This window comes from Culex pipiens, chromosome 3 (assembly GCF_016801865.2).
Source record: "Culex pipiens pallens isolate TS chromosome 3, TS_CPP_V2, whole genome shotgun sequence".
Classification (NCBI taxonomy): domain Eukaryota; kingdom Metazoa; phylum Arthropoda; class Insecta; order Diptera; family Culicidae; genus Culex; species Culex pipiens.
Window position 1 is genome coordinate 88824277 of NC_068939.1, and position 16420 is coordinate 88840696.

Below are 16420 nucleotides of genomic sequence, written 5' to 3' on the forward strand. Positions count from 1 at the left end.
AATCGTTAAGGCTTGATTGTCTCACGCATACACTGACATGACACATGACAGTAATGGGTTTGTATTGGTATGTTTGGGCTGCGCTTCGGCATAAGCTCACCAGGCAGCGCTGGCGTCGCCGTGATTTGGTGGTTAGATGAAGGACGATGAATTTCAAAAATTATTTGTATGGAGAGTCACGTCTGCCACCATAATTTTGACATGATGGCTAAATAGAGCCCGATCTCACGCACACTAGGTTTCGGTTAGAACAGACTCAGGCCAACAAAATGTGTACATCTTTTTCCAAATTTAACAGCTTTAATTATCCTGGAGTTTTTTTTTTTTTTTTTGGAGGGTTCAATAAACCAATTTTTTTAGTTTTTACTTTTTGGGTGTTTTTGAAACCGCCTTGAGTCAGGGGTATTAAAAAACACCCAAAAAGCAAAAAATGAAACTTTGGTTTATTGGACCTGGTTTTATTTGATTTGATTTGATTTGATGTGATAAACAACAGGGCCACAAGGATGACCTACGTAGCGGTTGCCTAGAATTACAGTGGCTTAGACTTGCAATTCAGAGATTTGGAGAACATTTCAACTGAGATCAATTCATAAGCCTTTACGGGGAGGGTCACGGTTTTGCTTCTTTTGCCAAAAACAGATTTGTAAAATATTATTTTGCTATCAAGTTAAACTTATTTGCGTTTTTGTGATGTGCCCGAAAATCTTCAAAATCTGGCATGCCTGCCCAAAACAAAGCTACTGCGCACTGTAAAAAAGTACAGCATTCGTATTCGCATGGAAAAAGTACAAAAACTGCAGGCATAAAACAAACATAAAGTAATTATTGTTTCTTTATAAAATTTTACCGCAACGTACGTTTGAAAGTTAGTTTACGTTTTTGAGGTGTTTTTTTATCAATTTATTTGAAAAATAAACTACTAATGTTGGGATATTAAGTACACATCGGGCCGATGACCTCATTTAAAGTTGTACTTTTATCATATAAAATGTTTAACTTAGCTACTATGTAATTTTACTTTTACTACAGTAATTCTTATAACAAAAATTCTGGAGTTTTTTTGAAAAGGTCCAATAAACCAAATTTTCCAGTTTTTGCTTTTTGAGTGTTTTTGAAACCGCCTTGAGTCAGGGGGTATTGAAAAACACCCAAAAAGCAAAAAATTAAAATTTGGTTTATTGGACCTTTTCAAAAAAAAAACTCCAAAGTTGAACTATCAGTAAAAAAATATTTTTGTTTTCACTGTGCAAAGTTTGCGCGCGTTATCAATCTCAACCACCCAAGATGGCGGTCTTTAGCATCCCCCTCCTGGGATTACCTCACCACTTCAAGGCTTCGGACTTCTAGATTCGAGTAGAAATCCGGAAATAGGGAACGTCAAGGTAATGCAATTTAATTTGATTTGTTTATCAGAGCATGGCAGACCTGAGTCGTTCCTTTCTACCGGAATCTCTTTCAAACTCTGGGGTTTACACAAAGAAATCATTTTAAACAACATGGTCATGAAAAATATATGTTTTATTACATCAATTTTAAATTTTCCTCTAAGGTTCCAAAAATACAATAAAAAAATACATGCAGGAATGGTACGATCGAATACAGGACATTATAACATAATAAAACAAAAGTTTCACATCTTTCCGGAAAAGTGACTAAACCTAACGCAATGCTCTTCGGCGTACGCAACAAAATTCGGTCCATGCGCGATCGCACACTTGAGCAAAGCTTTCACGTCTCCTTCGGCGTAATGGGCACATTTTGGTGGCTCACCAAACGAGCGCTCGTATATGTCACAGAGACGAAATCTTTTCCTCGCCGGTTTCATACCACTGCTCGATTGTGCTGCTGGTTCAGGTTCAGGAATGTCGGCACCGGAAGGCCCCTCGTGCGCATCCGGAAACAGCTGGCGCTTCGAACGAGGCGGGCTTTTTTTGGGGGTTTCTTTCGTTTCCTGCGTAGGCGTCACGTCCAGATAGGAGCGCAGAGCTCGTTTGTAGTGTTCGTTAATTTTGTCTCGACGAGGAGTCGTTTCGTTCAGCTTTTGCATTTGACTCAGGGTCGTTTCTTTGCCTTCGAGTTCCTCCATGGCGGAAATTGCTGTGAGCTCCAGGTCGGCGAGTTCATTCTTCTCATTTTCCTGAGCAATTTTCTCTTGCTGAGTGCTGATCTGGTCGAGCGTTTGAAACAAAGGTAAAGAATCGATGCAGTACGTGGCGTCGGGAAGGTGAGCCTTGAGTGCTTCCAGTTCCTTTTTTAGTATGGGAAAGTCAAACCTGTTTCCGTTGTGCGCAACCAGGCAAGTTGGGCTTTGCAGGCGTTCGAGGAACAGCACAATTAACTGGGCTGTAAATTTACGAACAAATTGAACCGTATTCCTGAATAAATTTAATGGACCATGTTACCAGTGTTTTCATCAAATTTGCTCTCATTCTCCAAAAGATCATTGTATAAACCTTAAAAAGATTTTTATTATATTACGAGAAATAAATTGAATCAGAACCCTACCAGTAATCTCGGATGCCTTAGGATGAATCAGTCTTTGAGGATTAAGACAGAAGGTTTGTTTGTGCAGCACTCGCGGAATTTCCCCATGTTTCGTTTGCAGGAGGTGGAGCTTTGAACATGCGATAAGCGACAATTCCGTAATTTTCGGAGTCTTTAAGCCAGGTATATCGGTTGTCTCCAGGTCGAAAAAGACGAACGAGCTCAGCTTCGCCATTTATAATGATTCCGGTTGAAGTGTTTCGCATTACTGGCGCCGCTGAAAATTAAACGCTACTTATCAAGTAAAACCGGATGATTCAACCAGCCGATTAACCTGCGCAAGTACGCGGTACGCGTCATTGAAGCTTAGAACTAAATGGAGACGTTTGAAATTTGAATTCGTGTTTACAAACAAAGACAATTTTCGCTGCTGAAAAATGCTATACCTTAAACGTCATTGAATTCTACACGTACGTTCGAAACTAACAAATTTTGGTAATGCACAACTGTGTAGCTCAAGGTCTAACCAGTTTAGAGTAAATTACCCTAAAAATATTAATCATCCTTGGAGATCCCCGTTTAGGACTAGAGATCCTAAATAGGGAGACTGGACGAAGTGAATTTGACGTACCCAAACAGAAGCGAGTTTGACGTACCCAAACGAGCATTTGCCTTTACGCCCAGCAAAACTTATCAGTGTTGCCAAGCTCAAAACATACGTTGCCAGATCGATTTAGCAAGCTTAGACCAGTCTCCCTATTTAGGGTCTCTATTTAGGACTGGTATGCTCTTAAAACACGCAGAAAAATATTTTGGAGAATCAGCATGTACGAGGTTTGATTCAACAAAATTTTTGTTGAATATACAATATATATGTAATCAACGCCGATTTTGCGTTGAAACAAACCTTGATTTTCTTAATTCCACAAAAATCTTTTGTTGTTTTGAAATTATTTAGGGTCTCTATTTAGGACTGGTATGCTCTTAAAACACGCAGAAAAATATTTTGGAGAATCAGCATGTACGAGGTTTGATTCAACAAAATTTTTGTTGAATATACAATATATATGTAATCAACGCCGATTTTGCGTTGAAACAAACCTTGATTTTCTTAATTCCACAAAAATCTTTTGTTGTTTTGAAAAAGTTGCTTTGACGTTGAGCGTTGATTCAACAAAAATCTTGATTTTCAAATCAACAAAACGTTTTGTTGATTCAAATATGTCTTATTTTTCTGCGTGAAAGAAAGGGGGTCAAGTAACAGCTTTACGAATAAAAGAGAGGGAATGTTTTCTTGGGGCTTTTCTTCGCCCTCTCTGACTTGCTTTCGCTACCGCTGCTGCCCATTTGATTTTTTTCTTGACCGATTACTTCCGAAGTGCGTACCTTACATTAGGCAACACAAGCTAGGAAACGAAGATTTCCGTTCACCCGCAAATGAAAGGGTGGAATCGAAAATTGATTTCTTCAGCAACACATTTTTTGGGTCCCTTTTAGAGGGAGCGATTGGTAAACCCCCGACTGGCGCAAAGCCTATGAAATTTGTATGGAAATTACTATGGGGAAACATGCATTATCACATTTTTGAATTTACAAAATTCATGGTTTATTATTTTATGAAACTTACACCGTATAAGTAAAGGTGATTGGAGCCTTCCTCAACTTTATTTACTTTTGAAAGGGTTGACAGATTTTTAAACTATTGTACTCATTGGAAAGGTTTTTTGATTACGCATCCAACGAAAAAAAAACAAAATCAAATTGTTCGCTCTACAGCATTGCCTTGGCGAAACTAGGGGTCCGCGAAGGCGAAGGCTTGATTTTGGAAGCAATTGCAAACCTTTTTGTACACTAGTTAGACTAGATCAACACATGTCTCATGGTGAGAAACATTGGAAAGTGATAAACATTGAATAAAAAAGATAATTAGCGAAAAAATGTGCACTGTATTCTGCCGGGGAATTGAACCCCGTTCTATATCACACCGTGAGAACGCATCACCGATCTGCCAACGGAACCAAACCACCGTGCTGAGAGGCGACCTCTTTAGAACGTGATCTGTTTCTACTCGTATGACATTTGTTCCATGTCTCCGACGCAACCATAACACCAATTCTTTCGCTCTTCTGTTATGTCAATTTCTCTCTCTTTCCAGTGGCTCTCCGAGATCTTTGTGGATCAAGTATATTTTAGAAGCATTTGTGTCGTCCAAGGTGTCGTCATTTGTTTTTTTACACCTAAACTTCCATCCACCCCGGGATTCGAACTGACGACCTTTGGATTGTGAGTCCAACTGCCTACCAGCGACTCCACCGAGACAGGACCCAGAGAGAAGACTTCTACACCTGGACTGAGCTAACGGCCTAACCTCTAGGATAAACCGTGGGCCAACATTTACTTCCTCGTCCGATGAAAGGCGTGATCAGACAAATCTCGTCTCAAAAATGCCACCGGGACCTTCTGGGATCGAACCCAGGTCGCTTACCCCTACACCATGATCCCCGGTCCAACGATGAGTCGCATAATAGATCCGGACAACGTTTTCATAAAAAAGTGTATAAATAACACTCAAGTGCTAATAACTTTTGATAGGTTGATCAGATCTTCAATGTTTTGTACTCGTTGGAAAGGTATTTTAATTATCTTTCTTAAAATCGTTTTTTAGCATTACTTTTTAAGTACTAAACTAAAAATTATAATTTTTTCAATAGCGACTTATGACGACAAAAACGATTCAGACCGTGTCGAGATAATCCAGTGCAATTATTTTTGTCAATATCCCACTACACAAATTTGCTCAGAATTTGTTCCTGAGTTGATATGTAAACGTGAAGGTGTGATTTTATAGCCATTCCTCAATAAAGTGAAAAAGGCAAAACGTGTTATCGGATTTCGGAAAGCCTTATCATCTTAAAATTCTAATCATTTTTTTTTTCATTTTCCATCCATTTGAAATAATGTCCGAAAGGTGAAAGGATCAACGTGGTTACAATGTTTCACCAAATTGAGTCCACATCGGCTATGTTGCCAACGATTCATCCGACCTGACTCGTATTTACGCAATCCAGCGCGCCCGTTCAAACACAGACTTCAGAGTTAGGTTCCTCCGGAGCCGAGAAAGCGCGAAACGCATAAACAGCGCGGCCAATTTCTCGATCCCGATTCACACATACACCGCACACGCACACTCACACTTTTCCACCTTGTGCAAACTATTTATTCGTCAAAATATAAAAATAAAAGCGAGGAAAAACGCCAGGTGTTTGGGGCAAAGTTTCGAAATCGGATGGCGTTCCAACCTGAAGCGTAAATAGACGTGTGATTTCTAGTACCGCAGAGTAAGTTGGACATTTTCGCACAATGTATTTGAAATGATTTGATTTGCAGCTCAATTTTGCGAGAACTCAATTAAAAAAAACTTGACTCTTTATGGCAAGCATTGCAACTCGACACTAGATCAGCTAAAAGGTTTGAAAATGTTTCCACAGCTGAATGAGTTGATTCGTTAATTCACTGGAAAATGTGACCAGAATACCTGCAGGGGGCAAATTTAGCCCAATCTCGCCAGCATCATTCTGGCAGACCATTACGACCGAAAAGTTTTATAATTGAAAACAAAATACTAAACCTGCTGCTTGATTATTTTTTTCTAAAGTTTTTCAGTGTGCGAGAGGTCAATTGCTGGTGAAATCTTGAAGAGATTTTTCCTGTGAAAAAAAACTGATTTTACTGGCCGGTAAATCACAACTTCTCACGTTAAAAATCTCCGATGGTCTATCTCAGTTTATAACATTTTGCTTTTATATCAATTTTGTACTTATTTTCAACTATGTTTCTTGTATCTCAGTAAATTAAGGTTTTAGAGCCATGTAACATTACGTTTTCTTAACCAAAGCTTTTTTTTTAATTTTAAACCATCACTAAAATTTAAATTTTATGCTCGCTCGGCCATAAGTTGACTATGTTTAGGAATATCATCAAAATCTTAAATCAGAATGCAATAATCAGGGAATTGATTTATATGTGCTGTTTTTAGAAGCATTGTACAAATCGTAATTCATTTTTTATTTCAATTTGCTATTTCTGGGTTTTTCATTCAGAACCGTCAATGACAGTCATTGGTACAAAAGTGAATGACACCAGTTAGCTTCTTGAGTTTAATTTTTTTCTTACCTGTTGTCCATAAATTTTATTTTTTAGAAAAAGTTTACACTCGATTGCATATTTTTTATCCAAATATTTTGTTTGACCTCATTTTTTTCTAAAAAAAATGTAGGTAAGGGAGGGAGTGAACAAAAACTTTTAATATAATTTGTAATAATCTTATTTAATTTTGCCAAATGAACAGAAGAAATGTCTGGTCCCAATTCACCCCTATTCTCGTGCACTATTCCTCAATTGCTGGTCAGCGTTGACAGAAATAAGTGAAGATAAACAAATTAAAAAAATATATTGGCCTAATGAAAAGTAATTGTTCGTGCAATACGGTATTTGTGTCCGTCCCATGGGTATTTACTTCTGTACCTTTTCGAGAACAATAAACTTGTATTCTGCCTCTTCGCGCGCTGACCACCGTCCGAGATGGTTGGCTCAGCAGTCACCTCAAACGATTGTTTATTCTATTCAATTTGGAGATTTACGCGCCTGGACAACAACAACAACACAACGTAGGGAATTCAAAGTCAGTAATCTATCATCTAAAATATATTTTTTTAGAAAAATAAATAAGTTTCTGTTATTTTTGATATTTTTATTGAATATATTGAAAATATTAAAAACAAACAATTTTTAAATCAGATCTCCAAACTTAACATCCAAGGTACAACATTATGAAGTAAATAAGCAATCAAACAATGCACGTAGTAATGGAAATTTGGTCGATACACAATTCCCACGAAAGTCGTCCTTCTCGATTGACCATGCCATCAAACCTGCTAAATTGTGCTGTTTCGTGAAGTTACACTGAAATGAAATATATATGTATTATTTTGTATGCATTCTCATACCATAAACTATACCTTATGCCCAATTGATTCTACATCGTCATAACCAATCCACTGATCACCAATTACACCAAATGGAATCTTTTGATTTTTGTTCCAATATCGAATCCATTTTTCGTTTGAAAAGTATGGGCAAATCTGAAACAAATTTATTTAAATCTTTACTTTCGAAGTCGATTCAAACTCAAAAGTACCTCATAAAACGCTAAATAGCCATTTTCTTGCGTATAAGCTCCGTGAATTCCTGGTCCCTTCACAGCGGCACGCAAACCATATTTGTCAACATTGCTCAATGTAAAAGTCCTTCCGTAGAAAGCAATCCCCAGGTTTATCTTGTTCTCTGGCGCTCCCTGACCAATCCAGTACATCACGCTGTGGTGAACGTTCAAAATTTGCTGGAAATCCGTTACGTCCGCTGGACCAGCAAAAAGCGGCGCGTTATGCCCAGTAACCACATCCCAGCCTCCGTTGTAGTTGTACGTCATCAGGTTTATAAAATCCAAATGCTGCGACAGCCCTGGGATGTCGTACGAGATCTCGGCCTGATTTTGACTTGCCGCCAAGGCCGCCGTTAACATCAGTCCAGCTGCTGCAAAAATCTGCTTCACATGGGCTAGCAACAGCACGAAATTGCTCTTATCAGCAGCTGGATCTCCTCCACGCTGTCCTGGATACTCCCAGCCAATATCCATACCATCGAAACCATGTCGAACACAGAAATCTCGTGCACTGACAGCGAATCTCTGTCTCAGGTCCGTGTCGGACGCTACCATAGAGAATGTTTCCGACCCCTCGTTGTATCCCCCGACGGCGGCCAACGTTTTCATCTTTGGGTTCACCTCCTTCAGCTCGTTGAACTTCCGAACGTTAGCGCGTCCCCAGTTGTCTTCTAGATCTAGCCAGGGATCCAGCACTGCTATGGATCCGTTTTGATGTAATCCGAAAAATGTATACACCAAATGAGTGCACAGGTGAGGATCGATGTCTTCCACGTCCATTTTGCCTTCTCTAGGCAAAATAGCATACAACATTTTCTGAAATTCAAGCAAATTCTATCTATAATGATTTTGAGAAGTGCAAAAACGTCTGAACCAGACATCTCGACTTACTGTCAGCAACTGAAACCAAAACTGAAACACTTAGTAGAAGTAGTGACCAAAGACACAAATTACACCACTTTAGAAGATTCATTCTGCAATAAGATATGGACGATACTGATTGAGGCAGGTCAGCACCTTGCATTTATATCTAAAATAGATACATTACGCCTTTCAAGTTGGTTGATGACCTGCACCACAAGATAAGAAGTACACGAATAGCAGTAACTGTTATCATATTAAATGTCACAAAAGGTTAAATACCCCCTAGACTTCTATAGTTTTTTTAAAGGTCCAATATACAAAATCTTATTTTTTTTGCGTTTTGGGTGTTTTTGAAACCGCCTCAAAAACACCTGAAAAGAAAAAAAAAATGTTTTTGGTTTATTGAACCTTTAAAAAAAAAGTCCACACTTATCGGTAGAAAATAAAAGTCCTTTTGTCGTGTGTATTAATTTTAATTGAATATCAATTAAAGCATCGTTCAAGAGTCCACAAAAGGGGATATTGTACGCCACAATAGCCGTGAAAATCGTCTTGATCGATGGACCACACCATTGCTCCTCCTAAATTATGTTGATAAATGTAATCGCACTGAAATTTAAATGTGTTTTGTTTCAGCACTATCAACCAAAGAATCAACAAACCTTTTGTTGGACTGACTCCACATCATCATAGCCAATCCACTGATCGCCCATCACTCCAAACGGTATTCGCTGATCGTTGTCCCAGTGACGAATCCAATCGTTTATTGGAAAATTAGTACAGATCTTCGATAACAAGAATATCTCGATCAGTACAGCTATTATTGGCAAGGCAACGCTACATTTACCTCAAAATAAGCAAGCCAACCTTCTTGTCGGGAATATGGTCCTGCGAGTCCAGGTCCAATCGCCGGAGCTTGTAGTCCACTGAGTGCCGTATTCGCAAGTGTGAATGTTCTTCCATAAAACGCAACTCCGACGTTCATTTTAAAAGCTGGAGCTCCCTGTCCCAGCCAGTATCGCACACTATAATCGACGTTCAACGTCCGCTGAAAGTCCGTTACATCCGCCGGACCGGCAAAAAGTGGTGCATTGTGACCCGTTACACTGTTCCAAGCGCCATTGAAATCATACGCCATCAAATTGATGTGATCCAACAGCACCGAGATAGACGGAATATCGTACGAGATAGCCGCTTGGTCTACATGTGCAGCAACGGCTGCCGTCAGCATCAATCCGGCTTCGGAAAGCACTTGTCGTAAATCAGCTAGCAATAAAACGAAATTGGTCCTATCAGCCGTGCTGGGATATTCCCAATCGATATCGACCCCATCGAAGCCATGTCTCAAGCAGAAGTCTCTGCAATCTTCAGCAAAAACATGCCGCAAATCTGCGCTATCAGCTACCTTGGAGAAATCTTCTGATCCCTCGTTGTAACCACCAATCGCAGCAAGGGTTTTCAACCGCGGATTGATATTCTTCAGCTCGTTAAACCTTCTGATGTTACCGCGACCCCAGTTATCCTCCAAATCTAGCCACGGATCCAAAACGTGGATCGTTCCATTCGCATGCAATCCGAAGAAGGTATACACCAAATGCGTGCACAGGTGCGGATTGATGTTTTCGACTTCGAACCGTCCTCGTGCTGGACGGTACGTTGCCCACGATCCGTAATAACATAGAGTATTTTCTAAAAACACGATAAAAGTTACCAAAAAGTCCATAAACAAATCACAAATCTTCTAACTTTCACCAGCAACCCGCCATACTAATCCCAACAGTACAGCGCCAATCAACCATAGGGCACTTGTTCCTCTCCGCGGCATGGTGAACACTGATGGGGCCTGCCTCCAAATCACGTCGTTAAAAATCAGCGTCGTATCTAGCTTTTATTGCCAAAATAAGATGTGGCAATGATTGTCACTATCGCAAGAAGTGTGTCATGATAAGCCACGATATGGAGGCTCAACTTTATGGGCTAGATCAATAAATTTTTGGACACAAAGAAATTACCAGAAAACCTCTAAAATTTACAATGCCAAAACGTGTGATCGGAAAAAATATGGGTATAAAATTGAAAAGTTCCTGTTTGCACAGAACAAAAAAGGGTGATACGCTTATACTGAACATTTTGATATTTTTCATAAGAAGAGATCTGCAATTCTAGGAATAAGAATACTCAGAAAGTCACTGGTTTGAAAAATTTGGTTGTAAATTTAATCGATAGTTCGTCAAACATCCAAAATATTTACAGTACACAATAAAATATAATAATAAGACTGTCATCATCCTACTTTGGTTAATAAAATATTTTTTACTTTGTCATATTTTTTATTTTCAATACACTGTACCATGATTGACACCTTAAAACAAGTTTGAAATAACTTATAAACATCTTCAGAGTCATAAAGTAGGAGGTTTTTTCAAGTCTATGTTCTATCTATGTTCTCTTTCTTGTTCTATTTTATTCATTTGCGTTTAAGGACCACTTAAATCAAGAGACATTCGGGTGCAATCTTGTTCTATCTAAATGTGCATTTTGAGCCAAATTGAGTTAAGAACGCCATTTTGTGCAGCTCACAATGCCTCACTTTTTGACCTTCACAGATCCCCAAAATTCGATTTCAATACTGAGATATTCAATAAAAACCGAAAAAAAATCCGTGCATTTTGTCACTTTACACAAACTTTACATATGAATGTAGTTTCAATCTTGTCATGCTATCTTGTCACTCCCTGAAAATTGATGTAAGTGCGACAACTGGCCAAAGGGATTCCAGGTCAAAACGCGTTTGACGCACGTACATGTAAGATTACCGTAAACATTTGTAATTATAACTCGGGACTCCGGCAACCAACTTCAACCAAACTTTGGGACAATGCACAGAATGGTCAGCCAAACAAAACGTGTTTGTTATTGTTTACATTGCGTGCTCTAGTTTTTGTTTATTCAAGGTCAAACATTAAAACGTGTTTTTCTCGGAACGTCGAAATGGCGGGTGCGACAAGATAGCACGACGACGTCGATGTATGGAAAAGTGGGAAAACGAACTTTGCAAATCATAATTTTTGTTTAGGGATGGGTTTCGACTTGCGGTGTACTGGATTTTCAATCCAGAGGTCGTAAGTTCGATTCTCGTAGCGGGATGTTGAAGTTTTAATTTAAAAAACATAATGAACTAGAATACAAACACAAAAAAATTTAATGGTACTAGAATAGAAAAAAATCCCAGGATAAACGTACTAGTTCAGCGGTTCTCAACCTGGGGTACATGTACCCCTATGGGTACCATGAGGGGTCTTAGGGGGTACCGGAAAACAAACCCCATAATGGCGGGCAATCGGGTCCTAAAGCCCTATGTCAACTGTTATGTATGATTTTCATTTAAATGCAAATAAAAGGACAGGACATCATTTTTTTTCGATGGATAAACTACGGCCCGCTTAGAACGAGCTGTCAAGTAGAATCTTTTGTCAAGAAGGGCTGCGAAGTTATTTTTTCAAATTGATTTTAAAATCGATTTTAAATCGTTCCCGGTCGTACAAAGTGTCATTGTACTCAGAAAAATAAGCTTTATCGTTGTGAACAATAATATCACAAATGAAAGCTTCCCTTTAGGACCCAATAGAAAAATATCTCAAGCAAAATATTTGATACTAAACCTGCACAACAACAAACATTTTGTGTTCAACAAAGTATTTAATTTCTTTCATTTTTGCAAATTGACTTTTTATTGCATTTTTCGATTTGTATAAAACTTTACCCATTGATTTATTACTACCAAAAAATTTATTGAAGATTATTGCTTTATAGTTTCCAAATTTGTAAAAAGAGTTATTCTCTCTAAAAAAAATGTGAAAAGATTGATAAAAATTGCTAAAGTGTCCTATTATGATCATTGGTTCAAACTTTTCTCAATTGACGCTTAAGCTGTTTGCATGAATGAAATTTACGAAACATGATTTTTTTCAAGTGTCACACATTCAGTACTCATTTTGAAACAGTTGATATTTTGGAAATCTTTTTTTTTCTAATAAGTAACAGACCATTAAAAAAACTATGGACTTTTTTTCAAATATCAAGTTTCATTTAAAACATTATTAAATTTGGAATGTTAAAAACTCATCTAAACGAAAAATTACATGCGTGAATAACGAAAAGGGGTACCAAACCAAGAAAAGGTTGAGAACCGCTGCTAGTTAATATAAAATTTAAAAAAAACCAAAGATCTCATTGCTACTTTTCAGCTCCGAATTCAAATAACATAATAAACAAACTGATGGTGATGGCATTGTTTAACAAATCCGTTATGGCATTTAAGATGACCATGACCGAGCGACGTAGCCCAGTGGTAACGCTTCCGCCTCGTAAGCGGTAGATCGGGGTTCAAATCCCGGCTCGGACCAGCACAACTGGTGATCTTTTCCCTTCTGGAATCGATTGCTTAGTAAAGGGAAGGTAGTGTATCGTCACAAACTGGACCTTATCAAGACACCTTAGGAAGACAACCTACACCCAAAGGAAAAATATATCTCAAAATCTGCAACATTGGATTTGCTGCAGAAAATGTTATAATTTTATAACATTTTTTACAGCAAGCCCCTAGATCATTTTTGCCCGCGTGTAAAAATTTCAGCGATCTGCAGTTCTCACCAACACATATAAAGCTGGCCCGTCCCCGAGCAACACTTTAAAGAGAAGCATATGTTGGTGCTCTTTCACTCACTTTTCATCAAGCGTCCATGGCGCGGTGTTAGCGTGTCGGATCAATAACCAAGAAGTTGGTGGTTCAATCCTCGTTCTGTTAAGGTTTTTTTTGTGAAATACAACCAAAAAGCCGTCGGTAATGTCGATAATTGTCGGTAACAGGCAAAAATGTCATACTCCTATATCGCAAAAAATGCATGAGGACAGATTTCATGCAGATTCTGATATACTTTCATGCCGCCATGCATCACAATCATGCGACTGCCAGTTGGGTGTATGGAATGTTAACAATAACCTTAACATGTTAACATTAGTTGATTAATAAACTGTCACTAAATCCTCTTTGTAAATGCCGTTCCGATACTCTTCACGGGTGTTCCCTTCAGGAACAGGAAAAGATTCACTTACTATTAAAGATTTCAAGTATTATTTTTTAATTGAAAGGTTGACAAACTAAGCAGTGCAACCCCACATAATTCATCGGCAAAGTCTCCTCATCCTCATGCCGGCCTTTGAAATGTTCCATATTTTCATTCCAAACCGAAGAGTATCACTTATTTCCACCTTCGTCAGCAGCACCGGTGAGGTTTAAGTATGCGCGAAATACTTTCCTCGCTAATTTTAGACATTTGAGTGGGATGTCTTGAAATCGTTGAATCGTCTTCCACGTTCTCCAACAACTCGCCAAAGAATATGCTCAAACATACGAGACCTCGCCAGCAAATGGAATAATCGTACCCGCCACAAACCCCTGGCTGAGGCTGAAAATCCTGAAAAATGACTTTGATTGTTGGACATAACATCTATCTCCGGTAACAACAGTTGGCGGGAGCTTAAGATGACTAATCGTACATTTAGGAAAAAGAGGTTGAATAATAATTAGTGTTATAAAATTTTTAAACGTATTTGTGTCTTACTTCAAAAAATTTGAGGTAGAACTCAATTACAATTTTCCACCTCTTCGGTGAACGTCATCGACGACCTTTGAAAGTATCGCATTTTCAATCACACAAATCTCGCTCACTCTCGCTAAGCACCCACGTATGCACCATTTTTCCTGATTTTCCTCACATGCAAACACCCTCACACACATACACGAACATTTTCACGACGATCGTGGAAAAGCAAAACTAAACGAACCGTCAGCCGTAGAGGGGGAGCAAAAAAATCTGCAACCCACGTAAATTCCCGCATCGGACCAGATTTTCCTCCCAGAGCAAGCAACATGTTGCCCAAAACCTCAGTGTAGAGTGAACCTGGCAGACTCTGTACCCTCTTCTAGACCGAGCTTAGTCGCTCGCACCCGACAAGTTAGTCGCTGGCACTACCGTGTGTGTGTGTGTGCGTTGACTCGCAAAATGCTGCCAGTCCGCGCCGGAGATAAAAAATGTGTGACATACCTTTACGAAAAGTCGGGCTAAAATTAGTGGGCAAGATTTATGAAAATAAATATTATGAAGAACGGCGCAGTGCCGCCGGTCGCCGCGAGCATTGAGCATCAACAACGGTGAAAACGCACACACGCACACACACAATCACACACACATAGAAGAAAGGCAATAAACATGGCCTCGGTGAAGGCGGTGTGTGTTGAATTATGGCACGAGTGCAGCAGGTCCAACGGGCGATCGGTACTAACTAGCAATTTGCAACAGTACACCACATGTTGTATGGAATCATTAAAACATTTAAACTGTCTGAAAATTGGAAATTTGTTTATGTGTGTTGCACGACATAGGTGAAAGAGTACAATCCGACAGAAATTTCACAATATTTGGATATCAACGAATTTTAAAACACTAAGATGATTCGGGAATGATTTAGATTTTTGGTCTTAAATAACAACTATAGTGTATCTATAACTATAGAAGCTATCAATCTTAAAATACTAAATTCGATTTTCGATTTCGATTTTCGATTTAGAAGAACATACTCATTTCCATTGATTCAAATTCCTATGCTAAGTACAATTTTCTAAATAAAGTGATTGTAGATAGCAAGGATGCCAGATACACAGATTTGTCTGTGTTTCACAGACATTTGAGCTTGTGCCAGACATTTTTTGAGGTGCACAGACTTTTAAAAAACTTCATTAAATTATTATTTTGTAAAAATATCAACCGAAACTTAATTCGTTTGTCTTCAAATGCTTAAAAACGCAATATCTGATGAATTTCTATGACTGTAAATTGGTATATTTGAATTTTAGATAATTACACAGACTTACACAGACTTTTTCACAGACATTTTTAGAAAACCACCTGGCATCCCTGGTAGAAAGCCCATAATTCGTCCATTATGTCTATCTAATGGAAAATTTTATGTTTCATCCAATTTGCAAAGCCCCAGATTAGTCAAATTCATTTTTTTTTGTTAGAAGCTTTTCAGGATCTTTTTCCTAGATTTTCAAAATATCCCACAAGTTGTAAAAATGAAAAGACTAAAATCAAGTTTTTGCAACTCGATTGTAAAACTTCTTAGTTTTGCTATCAATCTTGAATGACGAAACGGCCTAATAAAACGCCATCATTAACTCATTTCAACCAAAATGGTCGTTGTCAAAAGATAGCACACAACAGACACTATCCGAAGTAATTTCTTTTGTTGTTGTCTTGTTTTGGGTCATTCAGCTTAAAGAGACCCTAAAAATGCTCTTATGTGATGTTGGAATCTAAAAAACAATTAAAAAAAATGGAGAATGGCGGTGGTTTTTTGAGTTGAGTTTTTTGAGTGTAACGAAACAGGCAATTCGACATAAGGGGTTACACATGAAAGTTTCATAGAGATATTTCATGATTAAATTATTTATGTAAAAGACGATTTAACCCGAAAAATTTGTCATGCTCAAGCGAACTGTCGAACTTTCTGAGCGTTTTTCTCGAAACACCGAATTGATTTACGGGTGCCACGATATCTCAAGATTGGAAGGATCAAATTGGCTGAAATTTGGGTTGAATACACTCAACACATATCCCGTGTTCATGACGAAACACGATTTTGATTTTTTTTTTGTAAAAATACAAAAATCAAAAACAGACGATTTTTTTAAATGAAAAACATAATAATATAAGTGTCTTTTTTAATAATATTTTTAAAATTTGGCCTTTGTCATGATCACCCTTCACCCAAATTTTGAGCCAA

At 38.3% G+C, this 16420-nt stretch overlaps 4 protein-coding genes across 5 annotated transcripts in view; 1 reads left to right on the forward strand and 3 right to left on the reverse strand.

Annotated features, from left to right (window-relative positions):
* The window catches only part of LOC120431867 (coatomer subunit epsilon-like), a 379780-nt gene that overhangs the window by 194047 nt on the left and 169313 nt on the right, over positions 1-16420 (forward strand). The window lies entirely within an intron of this gene.
* On the reverse strand, positions 1352-2883 carry LOC120429812 (three prime repair exonuclease 2). The gene is made up of 3 exons (XM_039594862.2): positions 2509-2883; positions 2406-2456; positions 1352-2346 (listed from the first exon to the last, which is right to left on the reverse strand). The coding sequence occupies exons 1-3, from the start codon at positions 2720-2722 to the stop codon at positions 1634-1636; spliced, it is 978 nt and encodes a 325-aa protein (XP_039450796.1). The 5' UTR covers positions 2723-2883; the 3' UTR covers positions 1352-1633.
* On the reverse strand, positions 7224-8497 carry LOC120429811 (chitinase-3-like protein 1). Its single transcript, XM_039594861.2, has 3 exons — positions 7685-8497; positions 7506-7628; positions 7224-7449 (listed from the first exon to the last, which is right to left on the reverse strand). Exons 1-3 carry the CDS (start codon positions 8486-8488, stop codon positions 7315-7317), a joined length of 1062 nt encoding a protein of 353 aa, XP_039450795.1. The 5' UTR covers positions 8489-8497; the 3' UTR covers positions 7224-7314.
* Positions 9037-10766, reverse strand: LOC120429810 (acidic mammalian chitinase-like). Of its 2 annotated transcripts, none has more exons than XM_052710930.1 (4): positions 10325-10766; positions 9420-10261; positions 9235-9357; positions 9037-9181 (listed from the first exon to the last, which is right to left on the reverse strand). In XM_052710930.1, exons 1-4 carry the CDS (start codon positions 10395-10397, stop codon positions 9056-9058), a joined length of 1164 nt encoding a protein of 387 aa, XP_052566890.1. In that variant the 5' UTR covers positions 10398-10766; the 3' UTR covers positions 9037-9055. The 2 variants fall into 2 exon arrangements, with proteins under 2 accessions (XP_052566890.1, XP_039450794.1); XM_039594860.2 differs by having other exon boundaries at positions 10319-10766.

What these genes read in the sequence shown, in the direction of transcription:
- LOC120429811 (XM_039594861.2), bottom strand. Translation starts at nt 8,488, where the DNA reads ATGGACGTGGAAGACATCGATCCTCACCTGTGCACTCATTTGGTGTAT. An exon ending in GCTATTTAGCGTTTTATGAG is followed by an intron (nt 7,629 to 7,684) that starts GTACTTTTGAGT and finishes AATTTGTTTCAG; the next exon opens with ATTTGCCCATACTTTTCAAA. An exon ending in TAGAATCAATTGGGCATAAG is followed by an intron (nt 7,450 to 7,505) that starts GTATAGTTTATG and finishes ATTTCATTTCAG; the next exon opens with TGTAACTTCACGAAACAGCA.
- LOC120429812 (XM_039594862.2), bottom strand. Translation starts at nt 2,722, where the DNA reads ATGGCGAAGCTGAGCTCGTTCGTCTTTTTCGACCTGGAGACAACCGAT. An exon ending in TAAGGCATCCGAGATTACTG is followed by an intron (nt 2,457 to 2,508) that starts GTAGGGTTCTGA and finishes AATCTTTTTAAG; the next exon opens with GTTTATACAATGATCTTTTG. An exon ending in CAAATTTGATGAAAACACTG is followed by an intron (nt 2,347 to 2,405) that starts GTAACATGGTCC and finishes GTAAATTTACAG; the next exon opens with CCCAGTTAATTGTGCTGTTC.
- LOC120429810 (XM_039594860.2), bottom strand. Translation starts at nt 10,397, where the DNA reads ATGCCGCGGAGAGGAACAAGTGCCCTATGGTTGATTGGCGCTGTACTG. An exon ending in GTTGGCTTGCTTATTTTGAG is followed by an intron (nt 9,358 to 9,419) that starts GTAAATGTAGCG and finishes TTGTTATCGAAG; the next exon opens with ATCTGTACTAATTTTCCAAT. An exon ending in TGGAGTCAGTCCAACAAAAG is followed by an intron (nt 9,182 to 9,234) that starts GTTTGTTGATTC and finishes TTTAAATTTCAG; the next exon opens with TGCGATTACATTTATCAACA.